Source organism: Neopsephotus bourkii, unplaced genomic scaffold (assembly GCF_033783945.1).
Source record: "Neopsephotus bourkii isolate Nb327-2 ecotype Australia unplaced genomic scaffold, CSIRO-AGI_Nbou_v1 NB_318, whole genome shotgun sequence".
Classification (NCBI taxonomy): Eukaryota; Metazoa; Chordata; class Aves; order Psittaciformes; family Psittacidae; genus Neopsephotus; species Neopsephotus bourkii.
The window spans coordinates 9,423,601-9,439,367 of record NW_026900826.1 but is presented as its reverse complement, the minus strand read 5'-3'; the positions used below and the strand labels follow the sequence as shown (position 1 = coordinate 9,439,367).

Genomic DNA, 15,767 nt, shown 5'->3' with positions numbered 1-15,767 from the left:
AAGAATAAACTTAGCTCCCAGTGTCATAAAAAGCCAACACTTTGAACAACCTTAAAATACAATCTGTAACTAAAGGTTAGGGATGAAGGGAGAGCGACTGGCTAGTGCTGCCTTCAGCAAGCAACGTTCTAATCTTATTCCTGGGTCAGGAATAAAAAGAGTTTGGAGGTCTCAGCTTAATCCCCAATGGACCTTTGTCCACATCGAAAAAAACACCACAGCGTTTGGCATAATCCTGCTTAATAAGCAGTTTCTTCTCAGCTAAGACCTGGGCCTGGAACATTATGGGTTTGGCTGGTGGAGCTCCGCTGGCGGAGATGGACACAGAAGCTTGCCCAGTGCCTGCCCTCGTTCTGCTCCTTCCCACCCAGCAGCTGGTCTCTGGGTCTCTCCTTTTCATGGCAAACTTCACACAGAAATTTAAAACAAAGTCTGAAGCCTGCAAATATTTATTCCAGCCTTGGGAGCTATTGTCTGGCTCGCCTCTTGTGTGAGGGAACTCCCTCTACTTCTCCCATAAAATGTAAGTTTTCCAAGGCTCTGCGGACCCACAGTGACTGTCCCCAGCATCACTGGCCCCATGCAGAGAGGACACCAGCCTGCTCTGTGTTCACAGCTTTGGGCTTGGGCAGTTGACAGTTGTTTTCAAGCACTTTGGATGCTGCTCTGAGGGTGGGAGCCTGCGAGAGGCCCAGAAAAGTCTCCAGACCCATTTTATCATGTTCAGCTCAAGTAATGCTTGATTGAAGTGATACTGAAACATAAAGTGCGTTAAATCTTGTAAAGTAAGTACTATAGAAAGTCCTGTTTGTCTTTCTTCTCCCGTTAGTAGTGGGTAGGTTATAGCACATTTTTTGTGGCAGAAAGTACATGTCCCTGCTCTCTGACGCTCTTCCTCAGCCAGCTCTGTTAACATGTCCAGTGGCTCAGTGTTTCACAGTCTGTTTTAGTAGATGATCAGATATTTTCACAAACCCTGTATGTTTCTTGTGGAAGCCAGAAGACAAAATGTACTAGTGATAAAAAATAATCTCAGGCTGTATTAGCTCAGTTGCAAGTAGGATTTTGGAGAGTGACAGAAAATGCTTGCTTTTGAAGAGAGAGAATGCTTTTTATATGGTTTAGAGTGTAATATTTTAATTATTCACACCTTCTGGGGATTTTGACCCAAACAAACTGTGTTTTCAAGGCTGATGGCAGAAACCTCTGCCGATAGTCTGTTGGGACTTCTGTTGACTGTTCCTGTTTGTTCTCCAGCCTTTAAGTCAAGAGTTCTTCATTCAGATCAATTGAGTTTCATCTGTGTAAATGAGTAAAGAATCATGCCCAGAGCAGCAGCTGAACGTCACAAGTGCTGCATCATCAAAGGTGAAGATTCACCCAAGTATGAAGATGATTCTTTGAATATAGTGCAGGGCTATGAGGGCTAATTCTAATAATTTCAGTGTAATACCTGAGGATTTGAGACATGGCAGGATAGGGGGTTTATTTGAGCTTACAGAATATGTGTATTTCTCAATACATTGGATGTTTAATATTCTCATCTGGTTATGAAATATTAGGCCAACACTTGCAGATGGAAATCTCCTGTGATGTTATTTTGGAGAATATGAAGTTTACCATTTTCTAGAAAGCAGTGATACCCTCCAATGTAACAAGGTGCTTAAGTAAATTATGAGCATTCAGCATGAGAGCAAGTTGATGTTTAAACATTGATTTTTATGTTAGCATGTTAAATGCTAAAATGCTGTCATTTCTAAAGTCAGACTTTTCCTTAATACCTTTTCTAGTTCAGGCATTAGATTACTGTTTTATCCTGTACCCTGGGCATGTGTTAAATTCACAAATAGCCTCATTGCATGTTGGAATAGTTTCCATTCTCCTTTCACCACATTGTAATGGTGCTTAACTTTTACAGTATCTGTTTAATATTATTTACTTATTGTTGAATTGAATCTCTATGTACTTCATTTGTTATCTTATAATTAAGGTGACATGTTAATGCTCATTTTGGGGGACATTTTTTCTCCCAAGAGCTTTGTATAAAGAACTTCTTTATCTGGATTTCCCACTAGCAGCACTTTTGAGAAACAGTTTTACATCTTTCCTGCATCACTATGCTTGCATTTTCCGTTGTCTTATCCAAAATGTTCAAATGGTTCAGGATGATCACACAAAAACTGCTCTGATAACAGAGCACCTCTGAATCTGTGTGCCTAAACCATACAGCCAGCTCTAATATAGTGTTGTTTATAGAAAGACTGATGTTATTTCTGAACTCTGTTATCTCCTTTCTGAAGGCTTCTATGTGATGTTAAGGAAAAAAAAAACACGAATTTTTTAAATAGACAATATTCTTATTTTTAAGCTTCAATGAAGCATTCTGGAGCTTTTCTTTTTCATGGAAATGGTGCTCTGATTGTGGATAAATATTAGGAGGAATTTAGAACATTTCTTGCTCAGAGCCTTGCCAATAGTGGAGTTTGCAAACTGGAAAGAAAAGAGCTTGACCTTAAAACAGAAGAAGAGCCTGAGTGGTGACATATTCTGCTGATTGAATACTAGCAGTATGAGATCTGTTTATATAGAAGCAAAGAAACAATGCAGATCTAACTTTGAAGAGAAACTCTGCACTACTAATAGAAAGACTTACTTCTTTTACGAAGTTATAAATAACCTGACATCAAACAGGAGGATTTAACTGTTTGATGGAACACTGTAGTTGCAGAGATTAGATGCACAGTTCCTGTTCAGTAAAGTTGCTAGTTGTGTGTACAAATTAGAATTGACATTTATATAAATGATAAATAAATAAAAAAGAAACATTAATAGCTTCCATACCAACAGTACAACGTTAAGACCCAAATGTTTATAATGGTCATGGTCAAGTTTGGAACTGTAGGTCAGACGAGATAGTAGAAAAGGCAAGGAGTGCCCCTTAAAGAACCATTAGCTTTTTAGTCTGAGTTGTTCTAAGAAAATTGCATCTGAACATGAAATACATCAGCTTAATTTCATAAAAATGAAAGGAAATTCAGTTAAGGATGTTTTTCTAGAAAGTTAATTCAGTTGACAGTGATAATCACTGTATTTGCTTCTAAGCACCTCATGACTACACCATTTCATTAGCAGGTTTTTTTTCTCCAAGAGCTGGCGAAGGTTTCACTGCAGGAGGTTTTAATCTTTACAAAGTTATGATTGAACTCCATTTTTCTGTATCCATGTTAGCATAATGTTGTCCCACTTTTCATTGGAGAAAAGAGCTACAACTTTGGTCAAAATCACTAAGAAATGCCAGCGTGACTGTGGAGCACTAAGAACACAACATTGTCATGCAGAGTTAGTCACGCAAGAGTGGTGCACTTAAATGACTTGTGAGGTTTGTTCAAGTCTTGATGTTTGGGATTTCTGTGGCTACAGATTTCAGTTCTCTCCTTAGCAATCTCTCTCCTTTCTCTGCTCTCTTAAAGCAGTAAGAAGCAATTTTTCCTTTCTTTTGTGAATGAAAGAAGCTGGTAGGCTACAGAAAGCACCTGTAGGTCACAGTATCTCCCTACTGTAGTGTTGCCAAGCAAGCATCCCTCTGCTGCGGTGGAGACCTGGCAGCAATAGGCTACAGAAAGCACCTGTAGGTCACAGTATCTCCCTACTGTAGTGTTGCCAAGCAGGCATCCCTCTGCTGTGGTGGAGACCTGGCAGCAAATGTGCATGGCAGCTGAGAGTTGCTATACATCTTGTCTGCCTTCTTGGTTGGACATCCCCCTACCCTTACAGGTCTAGTTTGTGGTGGCTGTGCCCTAGCAGTGCAATTAATACCAGCAATGCATTTGCTCTCAAAGTTTCTGCATTTTTATATTGCATATTTTAACAGCATAAACTGTGACATAAGGTATATATGTGAGATACAGCAAAAGGAATAGAAATAATAAGCAAATCACACAACCAATGTAACTTCTACAGACACTGTTTTTTTAAACCTTCTAATGTTTTTATATAGTTGATTTCTGGAAGGCTGGCAAGTGGCTACTGGGAGGGATGTGTGAGAGTGTGCAGGCTGCAGTGAGCTTTTCTGTTCTTTGTGGTGTGGGAAGCACACCTGTACACCTCTGTGGTCAAAAGTGTTACTGGGGACTTCAGGGAACTGTCAGCTTAACAAAATATAAGCTTTTGCAAAATCATTGCCCTAAATGGTAATGGGAAATCTGTGATAAAAGAAATCATGGGGCAGCACAGCAACATGAAAATGAGAACTCAAGTTACAGGATCTGCTTTGAAGAGTAGCCAGGCACAGCGTTTCTCTTTGGTAACACTTAAACGATGTTTTCCAGGTATGTTTGTGAAAACTCTTCAGCAAGGCTCCCAAAAATGAAACAAAATGATGGAAGTACAGGTCCATGTTCCTTAGTTAGGTGGAGCTGAAGGCTCTCCTGTAACCTGTAGATCTCCAGGGGCCAGCACCAGCTCTGTCCTCCAGCCCTGGGCTTAAAGGGCCTTGGAACAAGGGGCTACTGTTGGTAACCTTGTGCCATGCCAGAATGGACATGGCAAGTGTCTGACAGCAGATGCTCCATCTTGTTTAGTGGCTTCCTTTGATAGCCAGGGAAGCTGCTTTGGCCAGTTCAAAGCATACCTTGTTTTGGGCTTGGACTTGAAACCTGACCACTATCTTAGCTGTTTGGAGGAGAACAGCTTCTTCCCAAGCTTAAACCAACTAATTTTTAACCTGGAATACTGGGAGGAGATCTTTTTAATTATTGAGGGGGGAGCAACCTTTGAGGGAATGAATAGCATGGTAAATGTTCCTGACAGTTTAGACATGTGGTGAATGTCTTGTAGCTTTTTAAGTGTATGGATAATTTTCAGTAAGTGTTGATAATTGGTTCATAATATTATGATTCACTGGTCCAGTACAGTTTTAGTTCTCTGAGGACCTGGCTTTCTGAATTAGTTGAATACTTATTTTTCAGTTTTCTTTTTTGCCTTTGCATAGACAGAAAGCTTGCTGCTGGCTTTCTGTTCTTCCTGCCTAGAAAATTAAGCAGCCTCTTGGAAAGATAATTCCAGTGTTTTTGTGGTATATTGAGACAGAAATAACTGACATGAATGATGCCTTCCGAGAGGCATCTGCAAATGTCCAAGTGAAACAAGAAAACCTAAATCCATCACTAGAACTAGACTAAATATTGCTCTGAAAATCAGCACTCCCACTCCGCAGTAATCTGGTCTAACCTTATGTAGTGCACAAGGAGTGAAAAAGTTCCTGGTCTGACACTGAACTTTTTTGGGGTTTGGGATTCTTTTTTGTTGCTTCTAATGAAATATCTGTCAATATTGAACATGAATGCATAGAAGCCTTGAAAACCAGCTGTGATTATAATCTTTAAATCTCTGGAAAGTTGCAGTCAACGTTTTAAATTCAGTTAGTTTCTTGGGTTCAAAATACTTTACATATGGAAAATGTGTAACTACAACATCCTCAAAAGTGCTACTCCATGGTTACTTCACAAGGCAGTTTGATTGAGCTGCTAGTTCTTGAAAACTTAGTAGCATGCATCTACATTACATATCTAATTGGGGCATGAATGTAGGAATGATTGGAATATATGATTTATCAATTCACTGCAATTTGGCTAATGTTTGCTCAGTGACATAATAGTCATGCTTCAACTTCCTGGCTGACATTTTAGTGTACTCAATGAAAAATCCTGTTTATTAATTACAAGATGGTTACAAACTCGGTTACCTGATCATGAAGATATAGTTTCAATGACTAGGGGATTCTTAGTTTAATTTTCCTGTAGAATTAACCATGGACTTGGTAAGATTTTCCTTTTGTTACCATTGCTGTATCATTGAAAAGACCTGGATCCTATTAGTAACAAAGATTTTATTATCCTGCTTTGATAAAAATTCATACATACGCATTTAAAAGTAATTGTAGTTTTCATTCATGATAAAAGTAATACAGAGAAAAATCACGTAAAAGACCAATATGTATATATGCAGTAGTAAATAGAATTACATTTACTTCCCCTTGCTGACTCTCATGTGAAGGTTGCCCCTGTGTCCTGCCCTTGCAAGCAAGGGAGGGAGTTGCACTTCTGTGATTCTCAGTCTGCAGGATCATCAGAAAGCATTTCTGGGGCCCTTGGAGCTACACAGAAAAGTTAAGTGAAGTGAGCTGCAACATTCCCTTTGCTACCCAGAGAAAAACCATACCCAGGTTATTTGGCTCCACATTAGTTCCCTAGCAAAGACCTTCAGTCCTGGGAAGATTTCATTTGGATGGGGCCAGGAGGCAGTGCCAGGAGAAGACTGCTGGAGCTGTCCTGGTGGGAATACAATGAAGAACTGCAGAATCCAGGATGGAATATCCTCCCAGCAGTCACTTCAGGTCTGTAGCCAGACACTCTACCTAACTGGGAGGGGAAGCCTTATCTCCCAGCAAAATGATGACTTCCCCTCACAACTTTATTACTGTTCCATACTACAAGGAGCTTTTTAATTTTTTTGATTGATTGTCCTTTTTTATTGCTCAAGTGCTGTGTGGCATGTTGCTGGCTTTTGTCACTATAGTCTGTTTTGAAAGACTGACTTTTATACTGCTCAGACTTTCACAGCTAGAAGAATTGCAGCAAACGGCCAAGCAGTGTACTGCATAGCGAATACTGGCCCAGGTAGACTTGACGGGGGAAATGGATTCCATCTAGAGACTTCAGAAATAATGAATCACCCTTTCCTAAGTGACAAACTACAGAAATACCAGTACAGTGGAGCAGGATGATTATTGCACCAGGGAGTGCAGAGTGCACTTTCCAAAGAGTCACCCGGGAGCATGGATTGCCTGGTAGGGCAGAAGAGAGTGTCTGACCCTCTGGCAATTGGAGATAAAGCAAATTAGTGGGACCTGCAGAAGGCTATAAACTGGTGGGAGTGACAGAAGATAACTGATAGGCAACCTCCAAACTGTTGCTCAGTAAAAAGTACCCACAGGTCATCCCATTAGTCATCGTGCTGGACAGTCAGCTAGTGTGGGTTCAGCAGGCACAGCATGTGTGGTACAGGGAAGCTCAAAGTTCAGACAGAGACCAGGGAGGGAAAACTCTGTTCAAGGTGACTGTTAAAATTGGGTATTAGAGTGGCAGATACTGTGCAGCCTTGCTAACCATCGGCTTACGCAGTTCAGAGCTTGCTTCAGCTCAGAGCAGAGAGGAATTTAAAGTACTGTGGCCTCTCATGTTCAGCAGGCTCTTACACTGAGAGCAGATGGTGCCATTGGCCGGTGCTTTCTCATGTGCTAACCCGGAATTGCATCCCCATGCTCTGTAAGAGGGGCTTGACCTCTGAAAGGTGTCAGGGTCTGAAGTTGGGCTGGTAGCACAAAGGCTATCATTGAGCATGAAATAGCATTTCAGAAAACGTATTTGCCGTGTCTCTTACCTGTGTGCATAGTTTGGGTCTTCAGAGGAAGCAAAATCTTATATGTAATATAGAAAATATTAATGTGGGTTGCCTGCTCTGGATAAATAATTAAGAAATAAATAAATAAGTAAAAAAACCCAAGGCTTGTACCAACTTGATAGGTCTCAATTCAGCAAAAGAAAACCACAAGCAGATATTAATGGAACCTAGGCACGTATCTGAAGTTAAAGCCCAGTTTAAATGCTGGTCTGTACAGAAATGTGATGATTTAATTAGGATCTTGTTACATTTGACAGGCATATCTGACTTCCAGACTAGAGAGGGAGCAACAAGAAAAGCTAATTCTAGGTAAACGTGTCTGGATTCCAGTATGTGGCAGGAGGAGGAGCAAGCTTTCTGCACTGGATTTCAGTGAGGAGCTTGTATCTCATATTAGAGCATTTACGTAAGATGAATATTCCAGGCCTGCAGAACTCCGTGGGATCATTATGCCAAAGGACTGTTTAAAAATAAAACAAGTAAAGAGAGGTCTTTGTCCACTGTAAAGAAGTCATATGCAAGGTTTTCATTTGTTTTCTTCGTTGTTCATCTGCTAAATCAAGTGCCGGACTTCACTTTCTCCTCCGGTTGACAGTGAAACAAGGGATGTGTGCTCTGCTTGAGGTTTATTTGTTTGGGGCTTTTTTCCAGTAAGGGGTGACTCATGATTGTTTTCTTTATTTATTTTCCAGAGTACATTATAGAGTGTATCAGGTTTAGTGGCTGCATTAGTACAGTGAGCTGAAATCATTAAATTGTTTCCACATATGATAAATACCCGATTAAAACAACCAGCGGTCATTGTCTGTATCTTCCTAGCTGTAATGTTGGTAATATCATAGTAGTAAAAATGCTGAAAAGCAAAAGAGAATGCAGTGATAATTCTGTGGAAGCCATTTGGGTGTCTGCACTGTTTGTTTGGAAAGGGTTCACTGATTTTCCATGAAGCTTTTAGAACAGGTAAAGGAAGTGAAGCATGAAATGAAAAAGTCCCAAAAATTCTTTTCCTCTCTCTGTTTCTCAAATGAGCAGTGGCCATTAAAAAGAAACTGAGAATCCTCTTGTTCTCTCCCGGATCAGAAGTACCAGTTGTAGTTATTTTAGTACAGTTACAACTGATTTTAAGAACTTTCCTTATTATGGAATTTACCTTCGAAAAACACAGATTTATAAATACGCTGTGATCATTTACAAATTCAGTTCAGTAATTTTAAAATCGAGTCCGTAATCACAAACTCAAAAGGCAGCTCTTGCTTACAGGATGTCCCGTAGCTAAGTTTGGAATCACCCAAATGCATCTGTGATGTTTTGTTCAGAACACTGCCCAAATGTGTGCTGGATTTTCACTGTTTTGGCTGTCTTTTAAAAATTCCTCCTGTATTTAATGGCATTAAGACATTTCTACCAGTATTTTAAAGGTTTTCAATGTCTTTTTGACTGGGGAGTCGGGGGGGGGGAAGCTAACTATGACTTTGTTGATGTCGTTTTTAAACTGAACTGCATTATCAACTGAGTGTGTGCTCTGAAAGTATTGTTAAAAGTGCTTTGAAAACTTGTAAATCCCTGTAATTTATGTTCCTGTGGTCTCAACTGCTTCTTTCTGTCCTTCTGGTTTTAATTTGAATGCAGTCGTGTCTGGGTGTGTACCTGTAAAATTGTGTTTTTCCAAGTACAATTTACAGTCGTGACCCGAAGTTTTACAGTGTTCTGACCTTATAGGAGCTTCCTCCTATGCCGAAAAGCCATCTTTGGGTCAAGCAACTCTTTCATATTATAATTGTCTAATCAAGGTTACTTGGAACTGATCCGATTTTGGCATTTTTTAGTTTATCACAAAGACTTTATAAGAATATCAAGTAAATTGGAAAGGTTCCTTTGCAGGAGACAAGTAATAGCATTGCCTTATTTCTTCAGATGTACACAGTTGTAAACTTAGCCTGCTTCATGACAACAGTCCCATTTATCTAAACAATTCTCCTTTTAGAGTCAATGGCACTGATAGAAACTGAGATAAGAAATACAGATGGGAGGATCTTTCTGAGTCTCTACTTACTGAAACTCCTTGCTGTGCAGCTTACAATCACCTTTTCTTTCTGGTGCCTGAGAATGCAGGGCAGACATCTACCATGAAACAGAGTCCTCTTTAATTGCCAGCGAGCACACTAGTGAAGGATGATCGAGCTTCAGGAGGGTTTTTACAGTCCTGGTGATCTCTTTCTGGACTGGTTTTGGTTTTTTTTTACCCCTTAAAGACACGCTTACTGTGCTTTTAAATGGCCGGGGTTGGGGATTGTTGTTTCGTAACTCTAACTCACAGTAGTCTCTTTGCTATCGTTCTTTGTCTTTTGAGTGAAGGTATTATCTATTTTATTGTAATCTACAGATTAATCCCCTTCTCTTTTACTGTCTGGGTGATATGGGAAAAAGAAGTTGCACAGCCATATATTCTTTATCTTCCGCTGCAGTAAAAGTAACACATGCACACTACAACAGCAGTTATTTAGACTAAATGTTATAAACTTTTATTTTAGTATTTACTTCTCAGCCGTGCTCATTTTTTTTTGTGTGACTTCAGCACCCTTGGGGGGTAACAGGAAGAGAAAAGCAGATTGATCACGTGCCTAAATTTTGTGCTGTTTGTGTTTTCAGATCATTGTACAGTCTGGCCGTCACCCCACGGTGCTGCAAAAACTATGCCAGTTGCCTTTCCAGTATTTCAGCGATCCTCGTTTAATCAAAGTGCTCTTCCCTTCACTAATAGCTGCGTGTTATAATAACCCTCAGAACAAGATCATCCTGGAGCAGGAGATGAGTTGCATTTTACTCGCCACATTCATTCAGGTAGCTATTACAGCCACATAACAGCGGTGTGCGGGGTCACTGCAAGAGGTTTTCTCATCTTTGCTCTGTGTGTGGAAATCATTTGGCTTAAGTAAAACAAGTAAACAGCATTGAAGTACTTCTGAGATTCTCTGCAGCACTTCAAACCGCACATTATGCCTGCACTTGAGGCATCTTGTAACACTAAAAGGTTACCGAGTAGTCCAGGTTCTCAACATCCCGTGCTATGTGCTGGGAAAGTTCGGTGTGGGTCCTGCTATTGCAAGACAGTTGTTAAAATACTTACTTTTTAAACCTGCTGCACATACAGCGTATCTGCAATCACTATATTAATGTGTTTACATACAAATGTACAGTTGTATACCATGTACAATAGATTTACAGAGAGAACTGAACAGAAGTGTATATATTTTATGCAGAAAATACACAGAACATATGTTACCAGTCCAATCTTGCAGTCTTTACTTTTGACAGTAAGGCACCGAGGTCATGACGAATACTACTTTGAGTAAGACTTTACAGCATTTTTGTTCTCTTTGTCTCAGTTTATATGCTGTGCTTTATGCATCAGTTTTTATGTGTGCCTCATGTTTTCCTTACATTTTATTGACTGTTTCCAATAAATAAATGCAGTTTTCATAAACAGTCTACTATTAAAAAGTAATATGCTTTTAGGAGTCTAGTAACTCTGCATCAGTCACCTGAAAGTTGCTGTTGTTGATCCAGAAATATTAGTCAAACTCTTTTTCCTAGTGCTCTTCAGCTAGTCCAAGGGCAGGCTACACAGATTTGGGACAGAAGGCACAAGAAGTAAATGTTTACTAGAAGTCTTTGTGTAACATCAAACTTCTGAGTGCAGCTACTTTTTATCCTTTTAATATTAAAATAATTACATAGCAGTTTAAAAAAAGTTTGGAAGTTGGTATCTAAAGAATTTGCCATTTAGTAATGACTTTTGGTTAAATACGAAGCTGTAATTCATCTGTGACTTTCTTAAAGTGAAACTGCAGATTTCAGTGTACTAGTTGTAGTAGAAAAAGGTTAATTTAAGCATTTCGAGTAAATGCAGCAAGTTTAGCTTGGATTTTTTCAGGCAAAAAACATGAGAGTGGAGGAGAGTGTTCTCTGTAGAATGATTAAGGTTATTTGCCTTGATTTCTGTGCTATAAGGAAGAGAATGGCATTTAAATCCCCAGTAGCTACAGCAGAGTGTTAGGTATATTTACAAGGATCAACGTTATTAATTTGATTTCCAATTAGAGGTATATCTCAGATGCCAAATCCACATACTATTCTTGCAGGCTTTAAAGAAAGGTGTTATATTAAAATAGGGAAGATCCTCGTGTGCTGTAAAGTGTCTTTGCTGACCTCACCAGTACTTCAGTATTTTACCCATTTTAAAATCTAATGCCAAATCTTGCATGTGCACACGCGCAGAGAGCGATTCTGAAAGGAAGCAGGGAATGCTCAAATCCCCGCAGACATGGAAGAAACTTGCCTCTGTACTTCTATTTCAACTCGCTGCTGTTTGTTGAGCAAATCTCTCATTTGCTTCAGTGGAAGGTTTGGGAAAGACGGTAAAATGTTTCCCCGTGACTAGAAAATGAGATTCTTCCTGTGCCAGGGAATGCAAAAAGAAGTCCCGTTTACGGAAAAGTTTGGTGGTGTGTACGAATATAACACTTAAATACAGTGTGTTAAATGTGTGCAGCGTAAATCAAAGGAAAATGATTGCTGAATTTTACAACAATGCACGTTGTACCTCCCTACCAGCAGATTTATTTCCATCATCTGAAGTCTGCATCGTCCCATTTCTTACTTCTGTTTCTAGTTGTGCTGAAATAATTAAAAAACATCTAGGAGTATCCAGGGTTTGCTAAACTCTGTCTCTTGTGTCAAATAATACTGTCTGCTCAGTGAATACTTGAACAATAGATAGGATCCTAGAAGCCCTCCCCGTACCGGGGCAGCTGGCTTGCACAATCCTACGATGTTCTGAGTGAAGTCAGTGTCCTTGCTGACTCCAGACGATGCAGCTTCCCCTCCGACAGCAGCAGGGATCGCACGGTGCGCTGGGCAGAGATTAACTGGTTCCACAGCTGGGTACAGCATTGGCCAGAGTTAATCACCTCTGTGGAAGAACATCACTTACTCTCTGGAGATCAGGACTCCAGGGACACTGGGAACCATAGCCGGTGAAATTGGGATAATGCAAGAATTTCCCAAGAGTGTATTTGGAGTTAGGAGCATAAATCTAAACCACCTTTTGATTTAAAGAAACGTATCTGTAGTAAGTGTGTTCTCTTAAATTAAAGGTCATGATAATAACTATTTCTTAAAGAGATACTAAAACCTTGCGGTTTTTTTGTTGTGTATTAAAATGGGGGTTGTTTTTTGGCTTTTTTGGGGGGTGGGGGATGTTGAAAAAAGGTATAAATAAGTGTATAAAACCCCACTGTATATGACAGAATTGAAGAGCTGGCAGTATTCTGTTGGGAAATGTAGCATACAAGCCAAAGTTTGGTAATTTACAGATTTCACCGAGTCTTAGTAGTTTTGAGTGACCGTGAAGGCTTAAAAATGCTGTTTGAATTCCTCGGGTGTAAGATCTGAAAATCTGATGCCAGTTTGTTCTTTTTTTTCTTTCCCTCATAGGATTTTGCACAGAGTTCGAACCAAACGGATAATCAGTTATCTCAGCAGAGGGGTACGTCTCCAAGCAAATAGAAAAGGGTAGCAACTGGGTAACAAAATGTGTAGATAATTATATTTTACTGTGATGGAAAATTTCTGAATCTGCGTCATGAAGACATAGAGTAATTTAGATAGAATAAATTGCAACATGGTTTTACAATTTGGGGAGAGGCTCCCCAACTTGTGCTCTGATTTAAGCATACATGTTTTCCAGTCTGCTGCCTCGTCCTATCAGGCATTCAGACTATTAAAATGTCTTAAAATGTGATACCGTACGTGCACATACTTAATTAGCAGTCACAAAGGCTACCTTCAGAAGTTTTAGGTTGCAGAAGCCACGCAGCCATTGCCAACACACCCGGGGGCCAGAACTCACTCAAATACCACCCTGTAGTTAATTCTGTAAAGTTTGTCAGTTTGCAGAAGAGTTGTGATTTCTCCCCCCCCCCATTGTAAATATTGTATAAAACACAGTTAACCTCTTTCGGTTAAACGTCTGAAAGCCTCCCAGCTAAGATGGCTATTGCTTGTTAAACACGTCTGAAATTCAAGGGCCTTGATGGGAATCTGGTCTTGAGTCGCCCATATTCTGCATGAAATGCCTCCCTCAGTCGTTTCCCCTTAATAGCGAGCAGAAATCCGTCACCATTTTGGTGTACATTTGGCAGAAGATGAGCAGTTCTAGGTCTAAAGCGTTAGCATTGTGCTTAAAAATAAATTACAAAACACAAAGTTAACTTTGTGGAGTTTTTTTACTGTCCTCTTAGTCTGAAGCAGCCTTGTGCAGTGTCAGCAGCACAAACTTTCCAGGATTGTGTTTGCATGAGAATCTGCTCAAAAAATCCCATCCAAAATCCAAGTGGAAAACTGCTTTTATTTTCACTGTTCAAACTGGATGACCTTTTAAACAAAGATGACTATGTGGTGACAAGCGAGTGTGATTCCTAAATATTCCCCTGTTGCAAAAAAGCTAACTTACTGGTAATATAAGCAGGATTGGTTTTATCCATTTTATCACTTGGAATGTGAACGCTGGTGTCCCCCAGAAAAACAAATGGAAGCAGTAACACTGCTGGGAATAGAAAAAGCAAATCTCAGTGCCATGAAGGGTCGAACCCCACGAACCCCTGCACGCATTGCTAGTCCTGTTCACATCGCCAGCAGTACTCATAGGGGTGAAAGCTGCCTGTGTAATTGTGCTGGGAGCTTTGGGGGAATCAGGGGGCAAAAGTCCCCGCAGCCCTTTGTGGAGAGAGAAGCTGCTAGGCAGAGACAGCACCACTGAAGGTGTCCAGACTTGAGTGAGGCTGAGCTGGTACCCGGGGGATCCGAGAATATGAAGTGCGTAAAGATGTATATAATGTTGCCATGCGTAAAGCAGAGAGCCTTGTCCAAAACCTTAAAGATCTCAGCCTTTGCTCATCAGAACCCCCATTTTTAAAGCTAAACCTCAATGTCCAAAGCTCCACAAAAGCTTCATCGCATGATATGGGAAGTTTTTGGTAGGGAGAGAGGAGTAAATGACCTAGAGTATCTGGAATTGTCTGCGAGCTCGTTATTCTTGGTTTCTTGCCATCTGATCTGAAAGAGGGAATAACTTGGTAATTTTATGTTCTATCTTCAACAGAGAAATTTTTCACTTCTCAAGATTATCTTGAGCTGTCCAACAGATTCCCGCGGCAGTCCTGGGAAGAAGCTCGGCAGTTCTTCTTGAAGAAATAAGTGTTGTATTTGGGTTTACAGTCCCTAACGTCATCATGCTGCCCCGTTCCTCCTGACTCCCTTCTTTACAAGGCTATTCCAAAACGGTTTTGATACTCTGAATACTTGTGCTGTAGATACATAATTTGCACTATTTATATCATAAGTACTGTAGATACTTTTGAGTTCTGTTTTGTAATTTTGATAATTTGAGTTTATTTCGTTCACGTCTGCGATGTGATGATTTGGGTAGCTTCTACCCTGTGATGTGGTGGTACCTGCACAGCGGAGCTGCTGAAGTAAGATTGCCAATGGAAGAAAAATAACGTTCTCTGTATCTTGTAATAAAGTAACTTATTCTGCCTGTACTGTGCCTTCCGCGGTACGGATGTCGGTGTGCTGGAGCTGCCACACGCGAGGCTTACAGGGATGCTGGGATGTGTTCCCACTGATCAGACGCCTGCAGCGTTTGTCAGAGCTGGCTCTGAGGAGAGCTCGCGTTTAAGTGTGCGGGGATGTGGGCGAGCCCCCTGCCCCCCACGCGTTTCTAACGTTTCGGTTCGACCTGAACACCGCCCGTTCCCGGCGCGTGCCTCCTCCAGCCGCGTTTCCCGCGCGCGCGGCTCGGCTCGGCTCCTGAGGGGGCGCGAGACGCCCCGGGGTCCCTCAGTGCGGGCGCCCGCCGAGGGCCGCCCCGATCGCGGGCTGCTCACGGCCGCGGGGGCAGGAACCGTCCCCGTTTTCGCGGGCCGGGCCAGATCCGGCCCGATCCGCACCTGAGCCGGCGGCGGCAAACCCGAGCCGCCCGGCGGGGCCACCGCGCCTGCCTGAGGCAAGAGCTCGGGTCCCCCGGCCGCCTCCGCGGGGCCGGTTTTACGGCCTGGGCGGCCCCGCTCCCGGATGACGGACACTGCTTGCTTCAGACCAGGCCGGGGAGAGCGCGGAGAGCCGAAACCTGACCCGGTCGGACGCAGGTAACTGCGGGGCCCCGCTGAGGTGTTGGGGGGGCGGGAGACCCGTTTCCCACTTGCCTCGGGCCGGGGGCCGCACCCCGGGCGGCAGCAGAGGCG

At 41.6% G+C, this 15,767-nt stretch overlaps 1 protein-coding gene across 1 annotated transcript in view; it reads left to right on the top strand.

Moving 5' to 3' along the window:
* The window catches only part of SCAPER (S-phase cyclin A associated protein in the ER), a 147,067-nt gene extending 132,002 nt beyond the window's left edge, over positions 1 to 15,065 (top strand). Inside the window, exons 30-32 of the mRNA XM_061347689.1 lie at positions 10,111 to 10,302; positions 12,958 to 13,009; positions 14,624 to 15,065. Of these exons, the coding sequence (XP_061203673.1) occupies positions 10,111 to 10,302; positions 12,958 to 13,009; positions 14,624 to 14,718 (339 nt within the window). The 3' untranslated portion in view covers positions 14,719 to 15,065. The remainder of the gene's footprint in view (positions 1 to 10,110; positions 10,303 to 12,957; positions 13,010 to 14,623) is intronic.
* Positions 15,066 to 15,767: the final 702 nt, after the last annotated feature.